Source organism: Notolepis coatsorum, assembly GCF_963971535.1.
Source record: "Notolepis coatsorum genome assembly, chromosome: 9".
NCBI lineage: Eukaryota > Metazoa > Chordata > Actinopteri > Aulopiformes > Paralepididae > Notolepis > Notolepis coatsorum.
In genome coordinates this window covers 47,424,553-47,438,492 of record NC_140173.1, presented here as the reverse complement: position 1 = coordinate 47,438,492, position 13,940 = coordinate 47,424,553, and the positions used below count along the sequence as shown (strand labels likewise).

The 13,940-nt window shown below is 42.2% G+C and overlaps 1 protein-coding gene across 1 annotated transcript; it reads right to left on the bottom strand.

Moving 5' to 3' along the window:
* Positions 1–3,315: 3,315 nt before the first annotated feature.
* On the bottom strand, positions 3,316–12,082 carry bag3 (BCL2 associated athanogene 3; the record flags this gene model as incomplete). The annotated part of the gene is given in 5 exon segments (XM_084321389.1): positions 3,316–4,781; positions 4,783–5,921; positions 6,067–6,411; positions 6,917–7,252; positions 11,921–12,082. Coding segments are annotated over 5 exon segments (2,025 nt in total). The 3' UTR covers positions 3,316–4,738.
* Positions 12,083–13,940: the final 1,858 nt, after the last annotated feature.

Sequence of the window (13,940 nt, the reverse complement as noted above, 5' to 3'; positions counted from 1 at the left end):
TTATATTACACGGTTTTACAATTTTATTTTTTAATTAAAATGATATTATATACATTTCTATTTTATTTAGTTTGGTAACCACTGTCCACCTAGAGTGCCTGAGCAGTGGACAGCTGTGACCTTATATAAAGTAACTAGATTACTTTTTAAAGGAGTAATCAGTAATCAGATTATTTTTACAAGTAATCTGTGGCATCACTGCTCCCAAGACACCACCCGCCTGGACGTTCCTGTAATCAAAAGGAGTGCTCCTGCTCGCATCTGTCGCACATTCCTGTACATTCATAACCCTGTCTGCATGGTACCTTTTTGGATTAAACAACCTAAACCGCTCCATTCTCCTCTCCCTGTGTTCTGCTCTTGGGCTCAAGTTAAACACTACCCTAACAGACTGAGGCATAACTGATTCATTCTCTATATCTGGCTGTCCCAAAGCCATATCTGCACAGAAACATTAGGAAGGTGCTCATTTGGTAAAGCTATATACGTCATAATGGCGCCAAGCTTTACCCCTCACTCAATTTCAAAGGTAATTTTAATTCCCTGATACCTTGATCGTCTCTCGATTAGTTTCCCACTTTCTCTCACCAGGTAACGGAGTGACCAGAAGTAAACTTTCAGCCCCTCCTCTCCTTGCGTTGTCTGATGCCCACCCTTTTTCACCTCAGTATCTTTCCTTTAGTATGTGCACTTTGTGCAGTAGTTTAGGGTTATATCTTTGGCCTGACGATATGTACAGAGCTGGCTGTGAACTCTGTGCAACTTTTCTACAAATACAAGATAGACCCAGAGTGGAATCTGCATTGCCAGAGCTATTTCCACACTGCGTTTTAGCACTAACTGGACCTTTAAAGGCCCAATCTGTTATTTGAATGTAAAAAAACTGGGCAGCAGCCTAGGCAATAGGAATGGAGACATGTTTTTATTCACTAGCTGTTTAACTGAGTTCTTAAAAAGAAGAAATAACACTAGACAGCAGGTACATATGAATTTGAATAGATTTATTTTTTTATGCAAAGCACCTCCTAGACTCACTCACTCAATCACTCACCCACCCACACATTCATTCACAATTAGCCACTCTGCCCCTAGAGGTGGTCCACAGGCATGGCACTCACAACTAATGCTTTGCATCTTTGTGTGAGTCCTTGTTAAATGTATTCACTGTATTTTGTGACTGTAAAGGTTTATTTACATTGGTCATATTTGTCATCATTGGAGTAAAACAGATATATTCCTAATTACAATGGGTTAGGAAAGTTCCAAAAAGTGTTTTCTTCTTCAGGTTCGACTCAAATACACCCCATAGATCGAGAAGAATCTAAATAAATACATAAATGGTTTTAACAGTTAAAGGTAGACTCAGGGTTGTGACATCACTGTTAAAAGTGGGGTGGTGTGTCACCATTAAAGCTGCACCATGTAGTTTGAGGAATAAAACAAACCTCTGAGAAATCAAAATAAAGTATGCTAGGCCTAAATCTTTAGTATTGAATATATAAAGTGTCACATATATAAATACTTGATCTCCATAGCACTGAAAATGTGAACTGAACAATCTGAAACTGAAAATCTGTTTGGCATTCCTACCCTTGTGTTCCTAGTCCTACCTGCCCACCAACTTCTGTGCATAATGTTGCTTTACTTATGGTGGATTTGTGAATGCAATCCGATGCTCCAATTAAAATGTAGAGCATTAGCCTACCATTCCATTGGAATCAGGCGCAAAATACCTGAGAAATTTATGAATCCCTACCGACAAAACAGATACACGGACGACACAATAGTCACAACACTCCACAGTGCCCTTAACCCCTATTCCTTATTTACATTTACATTTAGTCATTTAGCTGACGCTTTTATCCAAAGCGACTTACAAGTTCTGTACAACAAGTCAGCAGGAAGGGTACAACTCTGGCAGCTAAGGGTAACTATAAGTAACATTGTTCGTCAAACAGTGTCAAACTTGAGTGCTACAGACTTGAGTGTATATTAGTATAGTAGGTAGTAAAATAAGCATGGTAGATTCCTTAGTTAGAGAGTGCATACTAGTAAACCTAATTTCTGTGTGAGGATGCCATTTGTCGGATGTAGTTCGGCATCCAACACCATAGTCCCCACCAGACTCCACACCAAGCTCAGGAATCTAGGACTCTAGGACTCAACCTGTGCAGTTGGATCACAGACTCTGTCAGACTGATACCAGGTGGGGAGGATGGGCCACCACAGCTCTGACCCTCAACAAAGGAGCCCCCCCAGGGCTGTGTCCTGAGCCCCCTTCCCTTCACTCCCATGCCTGTTGCCACACACGGCTCCCACGCGGTGATGCCGATGACAGGACAGTGATCAGGCCTAATCATCAACGACGACCAAGCAGCCTACAGGAGTGAGGTCGATACTACATGTTCTTTTTTATTTTTATTTGGGATTGTTGTCGACGTTAGACATTCATTTACAGCATCTATAACTAATTATTGTTGAGATGACCTTTTCTTCCCAATACTACACGGCACAGCTTTAAAAGTGGGGCAACTCACACATATGATTAAATATTTGAAATCTCTGATGCACAAGGTGTTAGTTGAGTGCAGGATCAATTCAATAGGATCAAGCACACAATACAGACCAGGCAGGAGAAGTTGCCATATTGACTTGTCTTTACATGCACACAGAATTCTGGGTAAAACATCATATCTTGGTTATTATTATCTTTCTTGGAAGCCCATAAGTGTTTTTTGTGCATCTCCAGATCTCAATCATTAATATTCCTGTAGCCTATATGTGAATAAACAGGGTATTTTCAACATTACCATGGAAACACAGGCTGCAAAAGAAACATGCTTCAGTATATCCCAGATGATATCAGTAGCCTATTATCCCAGGTATTCTATTCTGGTTTCTTCAGATGTTTCCATGTGGTAACTCCAAAAAGAAATCCTAGAGTATCCCAATTAGCCAACAGTGTATTGATGAAAATAAACTAAATGCATCAAACGCATTAAATGACTAAAATACACTTAATATTCTGAATACTAGCTCAATTCCCAGTTAAGGTCGTGGATGGGATGAGGTGTTTAGTCACATGTACAGTACGTTCATATCCCAATCACCATCATCTACTGTACTTGTGTTTGCCGCTGTGGCGAAACGTCTTGTTGAAACCTGTAAAATCTCTGGAATACTGTGATGGCAGGAATTAAAACGGAAGTCCCTCAAAATCAATGCCAAATACATTTTATTTGCAATCATACCAATGTGACTCATTTTCAACACTGCAACAACCTGCTACTCACAAGCTGTGATAAACACCGAGCCACAATCCATAATTTGTAAAGCTGTTTTTAGTTTAAACAGATTATTCGAGGAATAGCCTCAACACAGATGGATTATTATCTTGTTTATTATATAATGACAACTACTCACCCCATACCAATACATCATAGAAACAGTGTGTTTAACGTGTGCATACCTTGTCGATATTCAATTTGGTGAAACTCCCATTTAAGTGTCACAGATTGTGGGTCCTGTCAAGTTTATGAACTGGAACATTTCCGCCTGTGGGGGCGTCATGAGACTTTTATGCTATTTATGTTGTTGAATCTCTTATTACAGATTGTGGCTTTGATAAATATAAAAATGACACTCTGACACTCTTTAACTGTGATTCTTAATTAGCAGCAAAATGCTGATAGTCTCACATCACATGTGAAATACACAGCCCACATCCATATCTCTCATCATTATACATTGATAAATGTACCAAAATTCACAAATGATAAACTTTTTCTTATTTCTGGATCAAAATATATTGATATATTGTGTTGATAAAACAACAAGTAAACCAATACACGTATAAACACTCAAAACAATCTGTCAATCCTAACTCGTGTAACTGAGATACTTCAAATGAGTGCCGCTGATCCTTCAGCCAGTTACATTTCAAGAATGGTGAACGTATTAAGTGCAAAGACAGCAAAAAAAAGAGAATGCACTAAAAAAAGCGGTATTTAATAAACATCTTCAGTGTGTTTTGTGATGAAGCAGCTTCAGCAGATGGCCCTGTAACTATGAGGACGAGAGGGTCTGCTGATTGAGTTATGAGTTATGCAGTTTGTACGAGGGTTAGGGTGAATTCACTTTCAGCTCAGGAAGTGGAAAGTTTTTCCAATATCCAGTATATTAACATAACTGAGTGGAATGCTCTTATCTTTACTAAGGAGTCTGCGATCTCGGGTTTACATTTTAAAATCGAAAGCAAACAGAGCCTAACCCCCCTGTTTACAGTAACTGCTTTTGAAGCCCCCAACGAATGCACTGGTGTGGTAATTGGCGTTCCCGCTGTATGACGAACAGAGCGAGGATCATCTCTCCACACACCAAGGACAAAAAAGGCATGCGTTAAAAAAATATCCCTTCCTTCCATTTATGAATAAAGGCCTCTTATTTCATTATATTGAATTGACAGTATTTCCAACACCTTTATCGTGACACAGCCGTCTTATTATGAAGACATTGGCACTACAAAGAAGGCAGTAACATTGGCTTGAGACACATGAACGCACAGAGCTACCATCACGTATGTGGTGAATGCGTGAATGTACCAATGCTGTTAATCAATGCATGCAATTTAAAGTCCAACAACAGCGGTGGAGAGAGAAGAGGAAGGGAGATGGCCGTGCAGCCTAATTCAATCTCTCTCTCTCTCTCTCTCTCTTCTGGGAATACACTTCTGCAGTCACTATGATATCTCCTTGGCCACCTCAGTATTCTCCTGGGTGATCAGTGGGCTCTCCTTTCTGCGGTAGGCTGTCCCCTTCCCTCACGGACTCATTGGCAGGCCCAGCCGGCACCTCGTCCAGTTGCTCCAGTCCCTCCAGTATGGTCTGCACCTGACGAACTCCGTCGCGTCTCGCCTGCCGTATGTCCACGCGCCCCTCCGGGTCCACGGTGTCCAGCGCTAAAAGCTCTTTGGTCAGCAGCTCCTCCAGTAGTAAGTATCTCTTATCGTTCTTCTTCCCGTCAAAGGATTTCACCTCGTGCTCCAGTTTGGCAACTCTTGCTACTATCTGATGCACCTTCGCCAAGCCTGGGTGACCCGGCGGGCACTGGGCGGTCGATTGACCGTCCACCTTCGCGGGCGGGACCTCTGGGAGGACGGGAGAGACGGGGACAGACCCCTGTGCCTCTGGTTTGGGAGGTATCTGAACGGTGATGTTCGCCGTCTGCTGCGACTGCTGCTGCGCTTCCTGGGGCGGCTGCTGCGCTTCCTGGTGCGGCTGCTGCGCTGCCTGGGGCGGCTGCTGCGCTGCCTGGGGTGGCGGGAGTGGCTGGAACTCCTGCTGCGGGGACGGCGTGAACTGTTGAGGTTGTTGGAACTGTTGTGGTGGCGGTGGGAACTGTTGGGGTGGCTGTGGGAACTGTTGGGGTGGCTGTGGGAACTGTTGGGGTGGCTGATACTGCTGTGGTGGTGGTGGTGGTGGTGGTGGTGGTGGTGGTGATGGTGATTGTGGGAACTGTTGATGTGGTTGATACTGTTGTTGTGGTGCTGGTGGGGGTGGTGGTGGGAACTGTTGAGGTGGTTGATACTGTTGTTGTTGTTGTTGTTGTTGTTGTGGTGGTGGTGGTGGTGGTAGTGGCTGTGGGAACTGTTGAGGCAACTGAGGTTGTGGCTGTGGGAACTGTTGAGGTGGTTGATACTGTTGTTGTTGTTGTTGTTGTTGTGGTGGTGGTGGTAGTGGCTGTGGGAACTGTTGAGGCAACTGAGGTTGTGGCTGTGGGAACTGTTGAGGATGCTGGAACTGTTGAGGCTGTTGGCTGTCATCTCTGTGTACAGAGTGAGAGAACTGAGGGTTTTCAGACCTTTGCAGTTCTTCCTGTTCCGCTCTCTGGGGCGCATCTCTCGTGACGAAATGTTGCTGAACCTGGGAGAATTACAGGAAAACTATCACAATCTCTGACAACGCAGACGACACAAATAGTAAACACCACTCATTTGTCAAGCGTTGTCTTTTCAAGTCCATCAAGATTAAATGGCAGTGTTATGGTCGACATTAAGGATCACATTACCTGCGGTCTCTCTCCCATGACCTGTGCGACGATAGGGGACTGGCTTCTCATGTGATGAGGGAGGTGAGCGGCGTCTCTGTGCTGGGTCAGCACGATGGGGGAGGCCCTGTCCCTGGGAGGCTGCGGAGCGGCACAGTGACCGGCCCACTCCTCGGGCTGCAGGCGATGGAAGGGCGGCTGGTGCTCCGGATACGGGTGGCGCTGGGTGTACATGCTGGGGTTGACAGGAGCCTGTGTCTGCGCCGGGCCTCCTCCGCCCTCGTGGATCACCCGGATGGGGATGTAACCCGCCTGGAGGCCAGTGCTGCTGGGTCGTGGGGGCTGGTGATGAGGGGCGTTATGGACCTTTGAAAGCGAAGACCCAGTTTGCAGCGGTGTGAATACAACCTTGCAGTCAAAATCGCAGAATTTTGTCATCATCTTTAGTATCATTTTATTCATTCCAAAATCGAATTATAATAATGCCAATTAGGGTACCTTGTGTATATTGTTTACTTTTACTTTTTTTGTAAACATAATGACGATTAAAAGTTATCCGAATCTGAATCTACTTATATATATATTCAGATAAAAAATCTTTATTGCCCCCTACCCCATGCTGCTATGACACCTGAATCCCCCCAAGAGGATCAATAAAGGAATATCTTATCTCATCTTCTAGAAACTACTCTTACTAACCATCTATCCTGCATGACACCATCTTTGTATTCATGAGTTATAGCCTATATATATATATATATATATATATATATATATATATAACATAGTATTAATGAGTTACAGCTTATTAGCTTATAACATGCTTAGACCTCAAATAAATAAAAGAAAAAGGTATTTGCTCAAGTCTCACCTCAGGTATGTGTGAAACAGGTGAGCAGGACTTGCCGGGCTCAGGGGCGGAGCTATCGGAGGGGCCTTGTAACGGTGACCTGGGCCGGCAGTGGAGCCCCGGTGTGGGGGAAGGCGTCCGTCCATCTGCCCGGACGTTCTGCAGAGCCGCTGGCTGGATGAAGGAGAAACACGGGTGCTGCTGGTTGCGGAGCTCCGCGCTCTCATGGAACACCGGGATGGGCACGTAGCCCTGGCGGAGAGTGGGGTGCTTCATCTCCCTCACGAAGCTCTTCTGGGGCTCCTGGGGGAGCGGGTCGGATTGTATGCTGGATCCGTTATGAGACAACTGGCTAACCTGAAAGACAGTCACAGCGTAGGGGTGGGGTTTTCGTTGACGTTAGAATCAGAGGCATTAAAGGAACACGCCAACATTTTGGGGAAATTAGCTTACTGTATTCTCCAGAGAGAGACAAGAAGATAGATACCAGTTTCCTCTCTGTACGTTCAGTAGAAAGCTATCTGGCTGCACGTTAGCCTAGCTTAGCACAATGAATGGAAGCGGACAGTGCCGGTTGGCCTAGGCATTGTCCAACTAACACCTCCCCCGAAGGCTAACCGGCACTGTCCGCTTCCATTCATTGTGCTAAGCTAGGCTAACATACAGCCAGATAGCTTTCTACTGAACGCACAGAGAGGAAACTGGTATCTATCTTCTTGTCTCCCTCTGTAGAAGATGAATTTTACTTCGCTAATTTCCCAAAATGTTGGCGTGTTCCTTTAAGATGAACCCAAGGATAACGTAATTTCTTTGTATAAAGGGTTGCCTACAGTACATTCAACATCCCGTACTAGCGGTAAACAAACTTTCATTCCGTTACTTTCAACATTCTGGAACCTTCTCTGTCCAAAGCCTGTGTGTATTGTACCGCATGTAAAAATAGCACTGTGACTATGCTGTAAAGGAATGGGGCACATCTCGCCATACTTTCGAGCCAATGTTTGCATCACAAAGGTTCTCCAACACAAGGAATGGGTGAAATAATGTTGGTATTTTGACAACTAGAAACGTACAGAGACTAGTTTAAAAATAAAAAGAGAGAGGGGGGGGGGGGGGGGGGGGGGAGAAAAGAAAGAGAATTGGCTATGAAGGTTGACCCCTAGGCCAAAAGGTTATAATGTGAAATGTCCATCTGGTATGCCAAAAGTCTCACCTCCTCAAACACGCAATATAGTTGACGCTGTCCTAATTGTGTCACTCATTATGTAAACTCTGTGTTCCCCTAATTTAACAAACATTTTAATAAATAAATATCTCTCGTTTTTGTTTTACTCGCAGCCCACTCTTCTTGCGGTAGTGTGAGAAACAATTTAGACCACCTCCATCAAGAGGGCAACCGTTGCTATAAATAGACTATTGACACACAACGCTCATGAAGTAATGTGTCTATGTGACAACCAACCCCCGGTCCCTTCCACGCTCGTCGAGCGTGCATTAAGTTCAGTGATGCTTTTATCGTTTGCGTTCCCAATGACAACCGACTGAGCCGTCAGAGTAAAGACACCTGCCCATGACCACCGAAAAGAGCTATTAGCAACAAGGCTATTGTTAGCGTGCCATAGGGATGTGTAGGGACGGTGCCGAGGGTGTGCATGTGTGCGTCAGCACGTGTCTGTCTGCTTGGGTTGTCTGCGCATAATGTCTGTGATTATCTTCAGACACAGCGTGTGTTTTAACCCTTTCACTGCCACGCGGCAGAAGGTTAACCCTTTACTATCACGACCGTCGGTTGTGCGATAGTAAAGGGTTAACCTTCTGTCGTGTGGCAGTGAAAGGGTTAACCTTCTGTGTGTCGCCGCAGTGAAAGGGTTAACCATTTGGTAGTGCGGCAGTGAAAGGGACAATATATGTGCTATATTATATACGTATATGTGCAATTTATATGTGAATAGGGGTTGACAAATGGTACAAAATAGATCTGGTAACACAATAAGGGCCAAGTCTAATGAAAGAATATTAAAACTATTAAAAACAACTGCAGACTGGGGTGAAATGGTTGGTCATTAAATATTGTAACTCTCCTGAGGATATAAAGGTACATTCCACATGTCAGGGGCACAGAAGCTATAAGCACATTTCCGAAGTTCAGTGCAAACTCTGGAGGTTTGAAGTATGAGCCAATCATTGGAGAGAGTACGATAAGGTCCAGAGGTCCAGTCCAATATAAGTTATATATGGTGGGAAGATCTCCAACAATGGCTTTATATAGAAATACTGTAGATGCCAGTGCAAATCACGTCTCTCTCCCAGACAGGACCACCCAATCTTATTGCACAGGATACAATGGTGAGTACTATATCACCTTGTTGGTGATAAATCTGAGGGCTGAGTGATATACAGAAACATTTAATACCGTGTATGTACAGAAATATTAAAGAGTTTGTACAGACATACACACATCTGACTAAGGCATTGACTGAAATGAACAGATAGGCTAAGAGATAGCAGAGAGGCTATACAGACAGTGAACATTTAAGTGTAGCCTAAATACAGTCAGAGGCTACTGATATTCCCATAGTAATATGGCCATACAAAATTATGTGTGTCCAGAATTAATAGAATCAAATGTCCAGTAATGACGACATTCTATTGCCCTTCTTAATGCTCACGTATGCAGTGTGTGTCTCTCTATGCAATGATAAGAGATTTTTACCCTCACAGCTGTCACAACAAATCTACTGTAAGCTGCATTTCAGCCACAAGTTCTCCATGGGCGTGCTGGCCCGAACAGCTGAATGAGCACACAGTGCATATCAGCACCAAACTACACAGAAGTAATACACTTCTCTGGGCCAGAAACATTAAGTCACGTGAGGCACACAGAATAACCTGTGGCCACTTTACAGGCACAGATCACCAATCACTGTAAAGAACAGATATGTTCAAGACCAGCCCCCCAATTAGATTAGATTAGATTAGATTCAAATGTATTGTCATTATAAAGCACAAGCACAGTACAACAAAAAGAGGTTTGGCATCCAACCAGAGTACAAATGTAACAGAAAAGTGCAATAGTGATATACAATGTACAGGTGATTAAACAACTGAGTAATAGTGCTAATCAGATGTATGTATAAAGTTGTAGTATTAATATGTACAGTGGTACAGGAGGAAAGACACTATACTCATACTGGCCCGGCAGCGTAACTATCACTGACCAACATGTAAATAACAGATATGGTTCAAGCCCAGGCCTCCGAATCACTGTCCAACATGTAAAGAACCCATTTGGTGGTAATGATTACTAACTCTAACTGTGATTTGGGGACCCTATAGTGAATGTTTACTATGCACAATGGAAGCCTTGAAGCAGAGCAGAGGCACAGAGGCTCTTGAAAGTGTCCTCTCTCTCTAACAAACACCTTGTAAATCTTCTCATATAGGCCTAAATCACATGTCTGGGTTCATGTTGATTTCTAGAAGTGTCACGTTAAGACTTCCGACTGCAGGAAGCTTCCAGGAGGCAAGCACTCCAATGAAGTCACTTATTCATATAAGGAGATGTTTGGGGCCTTGAAGTCTATGACAAATTCTGTTTAAACTTTTAAAAGTTTAAAATATGTCGAGGTTCATTTGGTGAATATTTGATGATGTAAATTAGATAATCTAATCTAATCTAATCTAATATATAAAATAGTATCTGTCATAACCGTTGCATTCATGGCAGAGAATACTTCAACACAGAATTTGAGAAACTCACAGATCGTGACATACCAAATCCATCTATTTTCCCAACATAGCTTATTTTGCTCAGGCCTTTACATCATACTAACTATCATGTAGTTATAAAGATTAATTGACTTTATAGGTGGTTGAGGAGTAGCATTGTCCCACTCAGAGGCTGCTCCTTCCACTGGGCTGCCCACGCCACACCTCTCAATGTTTACGATAATAAATCTGACCAAACTGCATGACAACCGAATATGTCTCCATTAGGTAACTGTAAAAACGTGAACCACTGGCGGAAAATTAAAAACTTTTACGTGTCTTGAAGCATGTTTTTTCTAAGACAACAGAAGTTATGGAATAGCTTTGAACGACCCTTTGCCCTCTGCCATTTGGGCATGGGACGCTGAACACTGCCAGCAGCATTGCACCAGTTTTATCCCCGACAGCTGTGTCTTTCCAGCAGATTCTTCGTGACACTAACTTTGGACAACAAGTGTTGGGTCTCTCAAATGCAGAGACCAACTAGACGGCTAGTGTGTGCGATCTCAAGCCTTAACAGTTATAGTTAACTCCGCAAACCAATTTGAATATACAAAACTAAATGATGATGATATTGTTATTAATATGAATAGTCATAATAATAATAAATAATAATAATAATAATAATAATAATAATAATAATAATAATAATAATAATAATAATAATAATAATAATAATAATAATAATAATAATAATAATAATAATAATAATAATAATAAAACATATCACATAAATACATTCCAGCCAGGCCAGCGCCTATCTGTCCAACAGGCCAACTAACGGACCCGCCTCAATAAAAGTGTTTGCAGTATAGGGAAATAAGAATAAAAATATGCCCTGCGCGTTTTGCCCAACATAAACTTAAGAAAATGTCCAAAGCTCGTATCGTTGTTTGTTTAGTTACTTTCAGCTTTACATACTGCAGTGTGCGTCATCCAGCCAGTCATACAGTGACTTAGATCATAACACAAGAATATATATGAGCAGCATGTGTGTGTGGGGGGGGGGGGGGGGGGTATGCAGAAGGCCCATGACAGATCAGTGACAGATCAAATTTTATCGGACAACACAGAAATATAAAATATCCTTTAATCGAATAGCCACGTTGTTGATCCAGCCGTGTGCGCTCATCGGGATAAACGGAGCCGTCATGTCAAACCCAATACAACCCGGTGTAGCCTAAAGTAGCACCTTACAGTGATAATAACATTCACAACCAACTTTTGTGGCAGACTGTCTATAACTACAGGTCTTACCTTTTTGACATCATGTCTCGGGTCATTCCAGGTTGTGGTGTGATTGTTGTGATCCACAAAGAAAGGCCACCCTGTCTGCGGGTCGATTTTAATTTCCCAGCCGAGGGGCAGGGGGTCGTTATTATTAGCCATTGCCACTATCTGTGGTGACTGTGTCCTCATACTGTTCAATGTGTTCATGGTGTTGGCTGCTGGAAACTGAGCCATTTTATATACAGGCAACGGACCCTTTAAAGATTCCTTGAAGTGACGCGTTAAAGGGGGCTGGAGGTTTCTCCAAATAGCCTGATCAATGTCGAGGCGGACAGCAGGCGAACATCGGCGTCTGTTCCAGGCAATTTATCTATTTTTCAAAGCAGCTGTGGTCGGGTCATAATGAGGATCCGATTGCTGTGGCTCCCAAGCGGTAAACATAATGACTGTATATCCATACAACAACTATATCAGATGCTAAATTTAAAATAGAAGTACATGAATTTTTTTTTTGCACTGCAGTTTTTTTTGCACTGGACTGTATAAATCCTTGTATATTTTTGGACTTTATATATTTTAGAATGTATATCTTTGACTGTGTATTCGTATTTTTGACGACCTAAATTTATTGTGAGCGATTTGTGGTGCTGAATTTAATTAATAAAGTATATTCTATTCTATTCCATTCTATTCTAAATGTGTAAATCGGAGCATTGTCCAACCATTCAGAAAGTGTCAGTAGGCTATATCTATATAATTGTATTGGAGCTCGTGGTTGAATTTTGCCAAAGCCTATTTAAGGATAAGGATCTCCCCGCCTTAGATCAACCTTAATTAACAGTGCATTTTCAGTATACTTTAATTTCAGACATTATTGTTAGTGTTCGCGTGGAGGGACCTAAACAAAACCAGACGCCTTCAAAATAAAAGCCCCTCTACCTTGATGTGTGTCAGAATAATTGTTCAGTTGCACAATTGGCATTAACACATTATGTTCTGCCGCAACAGATCATGTTACAGTTTGTAAATAATAATCATGTATATGTAGGCATGGATGACATAGTGCAATAGAACTCTGCAGCGCTGCCCGCACTTTACGTCCAGAAGAATTGTAGTTGTAATAATAATAATAATAATAATAAGTTCAGTACTGTGCAACTCTGAATGTACTTTGTAAAAAGTACATTGTGATAAACTTCTAGATCTGTATGCAATAATGAGTGTATGAAAGCAAGGGTGTTATTATAATATAAGTTATTAATAGCGTATTAATATCTGAAATGTATTTGATCATATGCAGCTATGAAAGGCTTGAAGCATTTGGCTGCAGATGGTATTTTATTGTGTTCACAAGTCCATCATGTCTCAAATTACTGCTAGATTTGAGCCAATGTTTACAAACATTACAAATGTAAAATAAACGTTTACAGCACCAAAATGCATTAAAGGTATATGTCTGGTTTTTGGTACCCTAGCCCTATTTGCTCCTTACCATTGCATTGATGCTGTCGATCAAGAGTATTTTCTCAGCGCAGTCCATGCTGTTCCCCATACTATCTTCAGCTAATTAGCCACAAACTAATGCAAAGTCAATGGGGTCAAGCTCCTGTCTGTACAAGCTGACTGAAGGTAGCTGAAATATATTCCACAGTGCACACAAAGAAGATTTCAGTTGACCCCATTGACTTTGCATTAGTTAAACTTTGAAGCTATAGCCAGAGTGTGTATGAGGAACACCATGGATTGTGCTGAGAAAAGACTCAACAATGTCATTCGTAAGTGCATATGGCTGGGTCCCAACACTCAGCATGATCCCTTTAACCATCTAGCACCTACTGACCATAAGCGTCTGGACATACCTTTGTTGCAAATTCTGACCTCGTTTTTGTAGTCTGTGTCAAGTGTTTTATATCTCATTGTTTTCTTTCCGGTGGAGTTCCAAGTCTAAAAGTGTATAAAAGTGTATAAAAGTGTTTTATTAAAGGTGCTATAGATACAAAATAAAAAAAATAAAAGTATACATCCACAGAGCTTTTAGAAGGGTGTG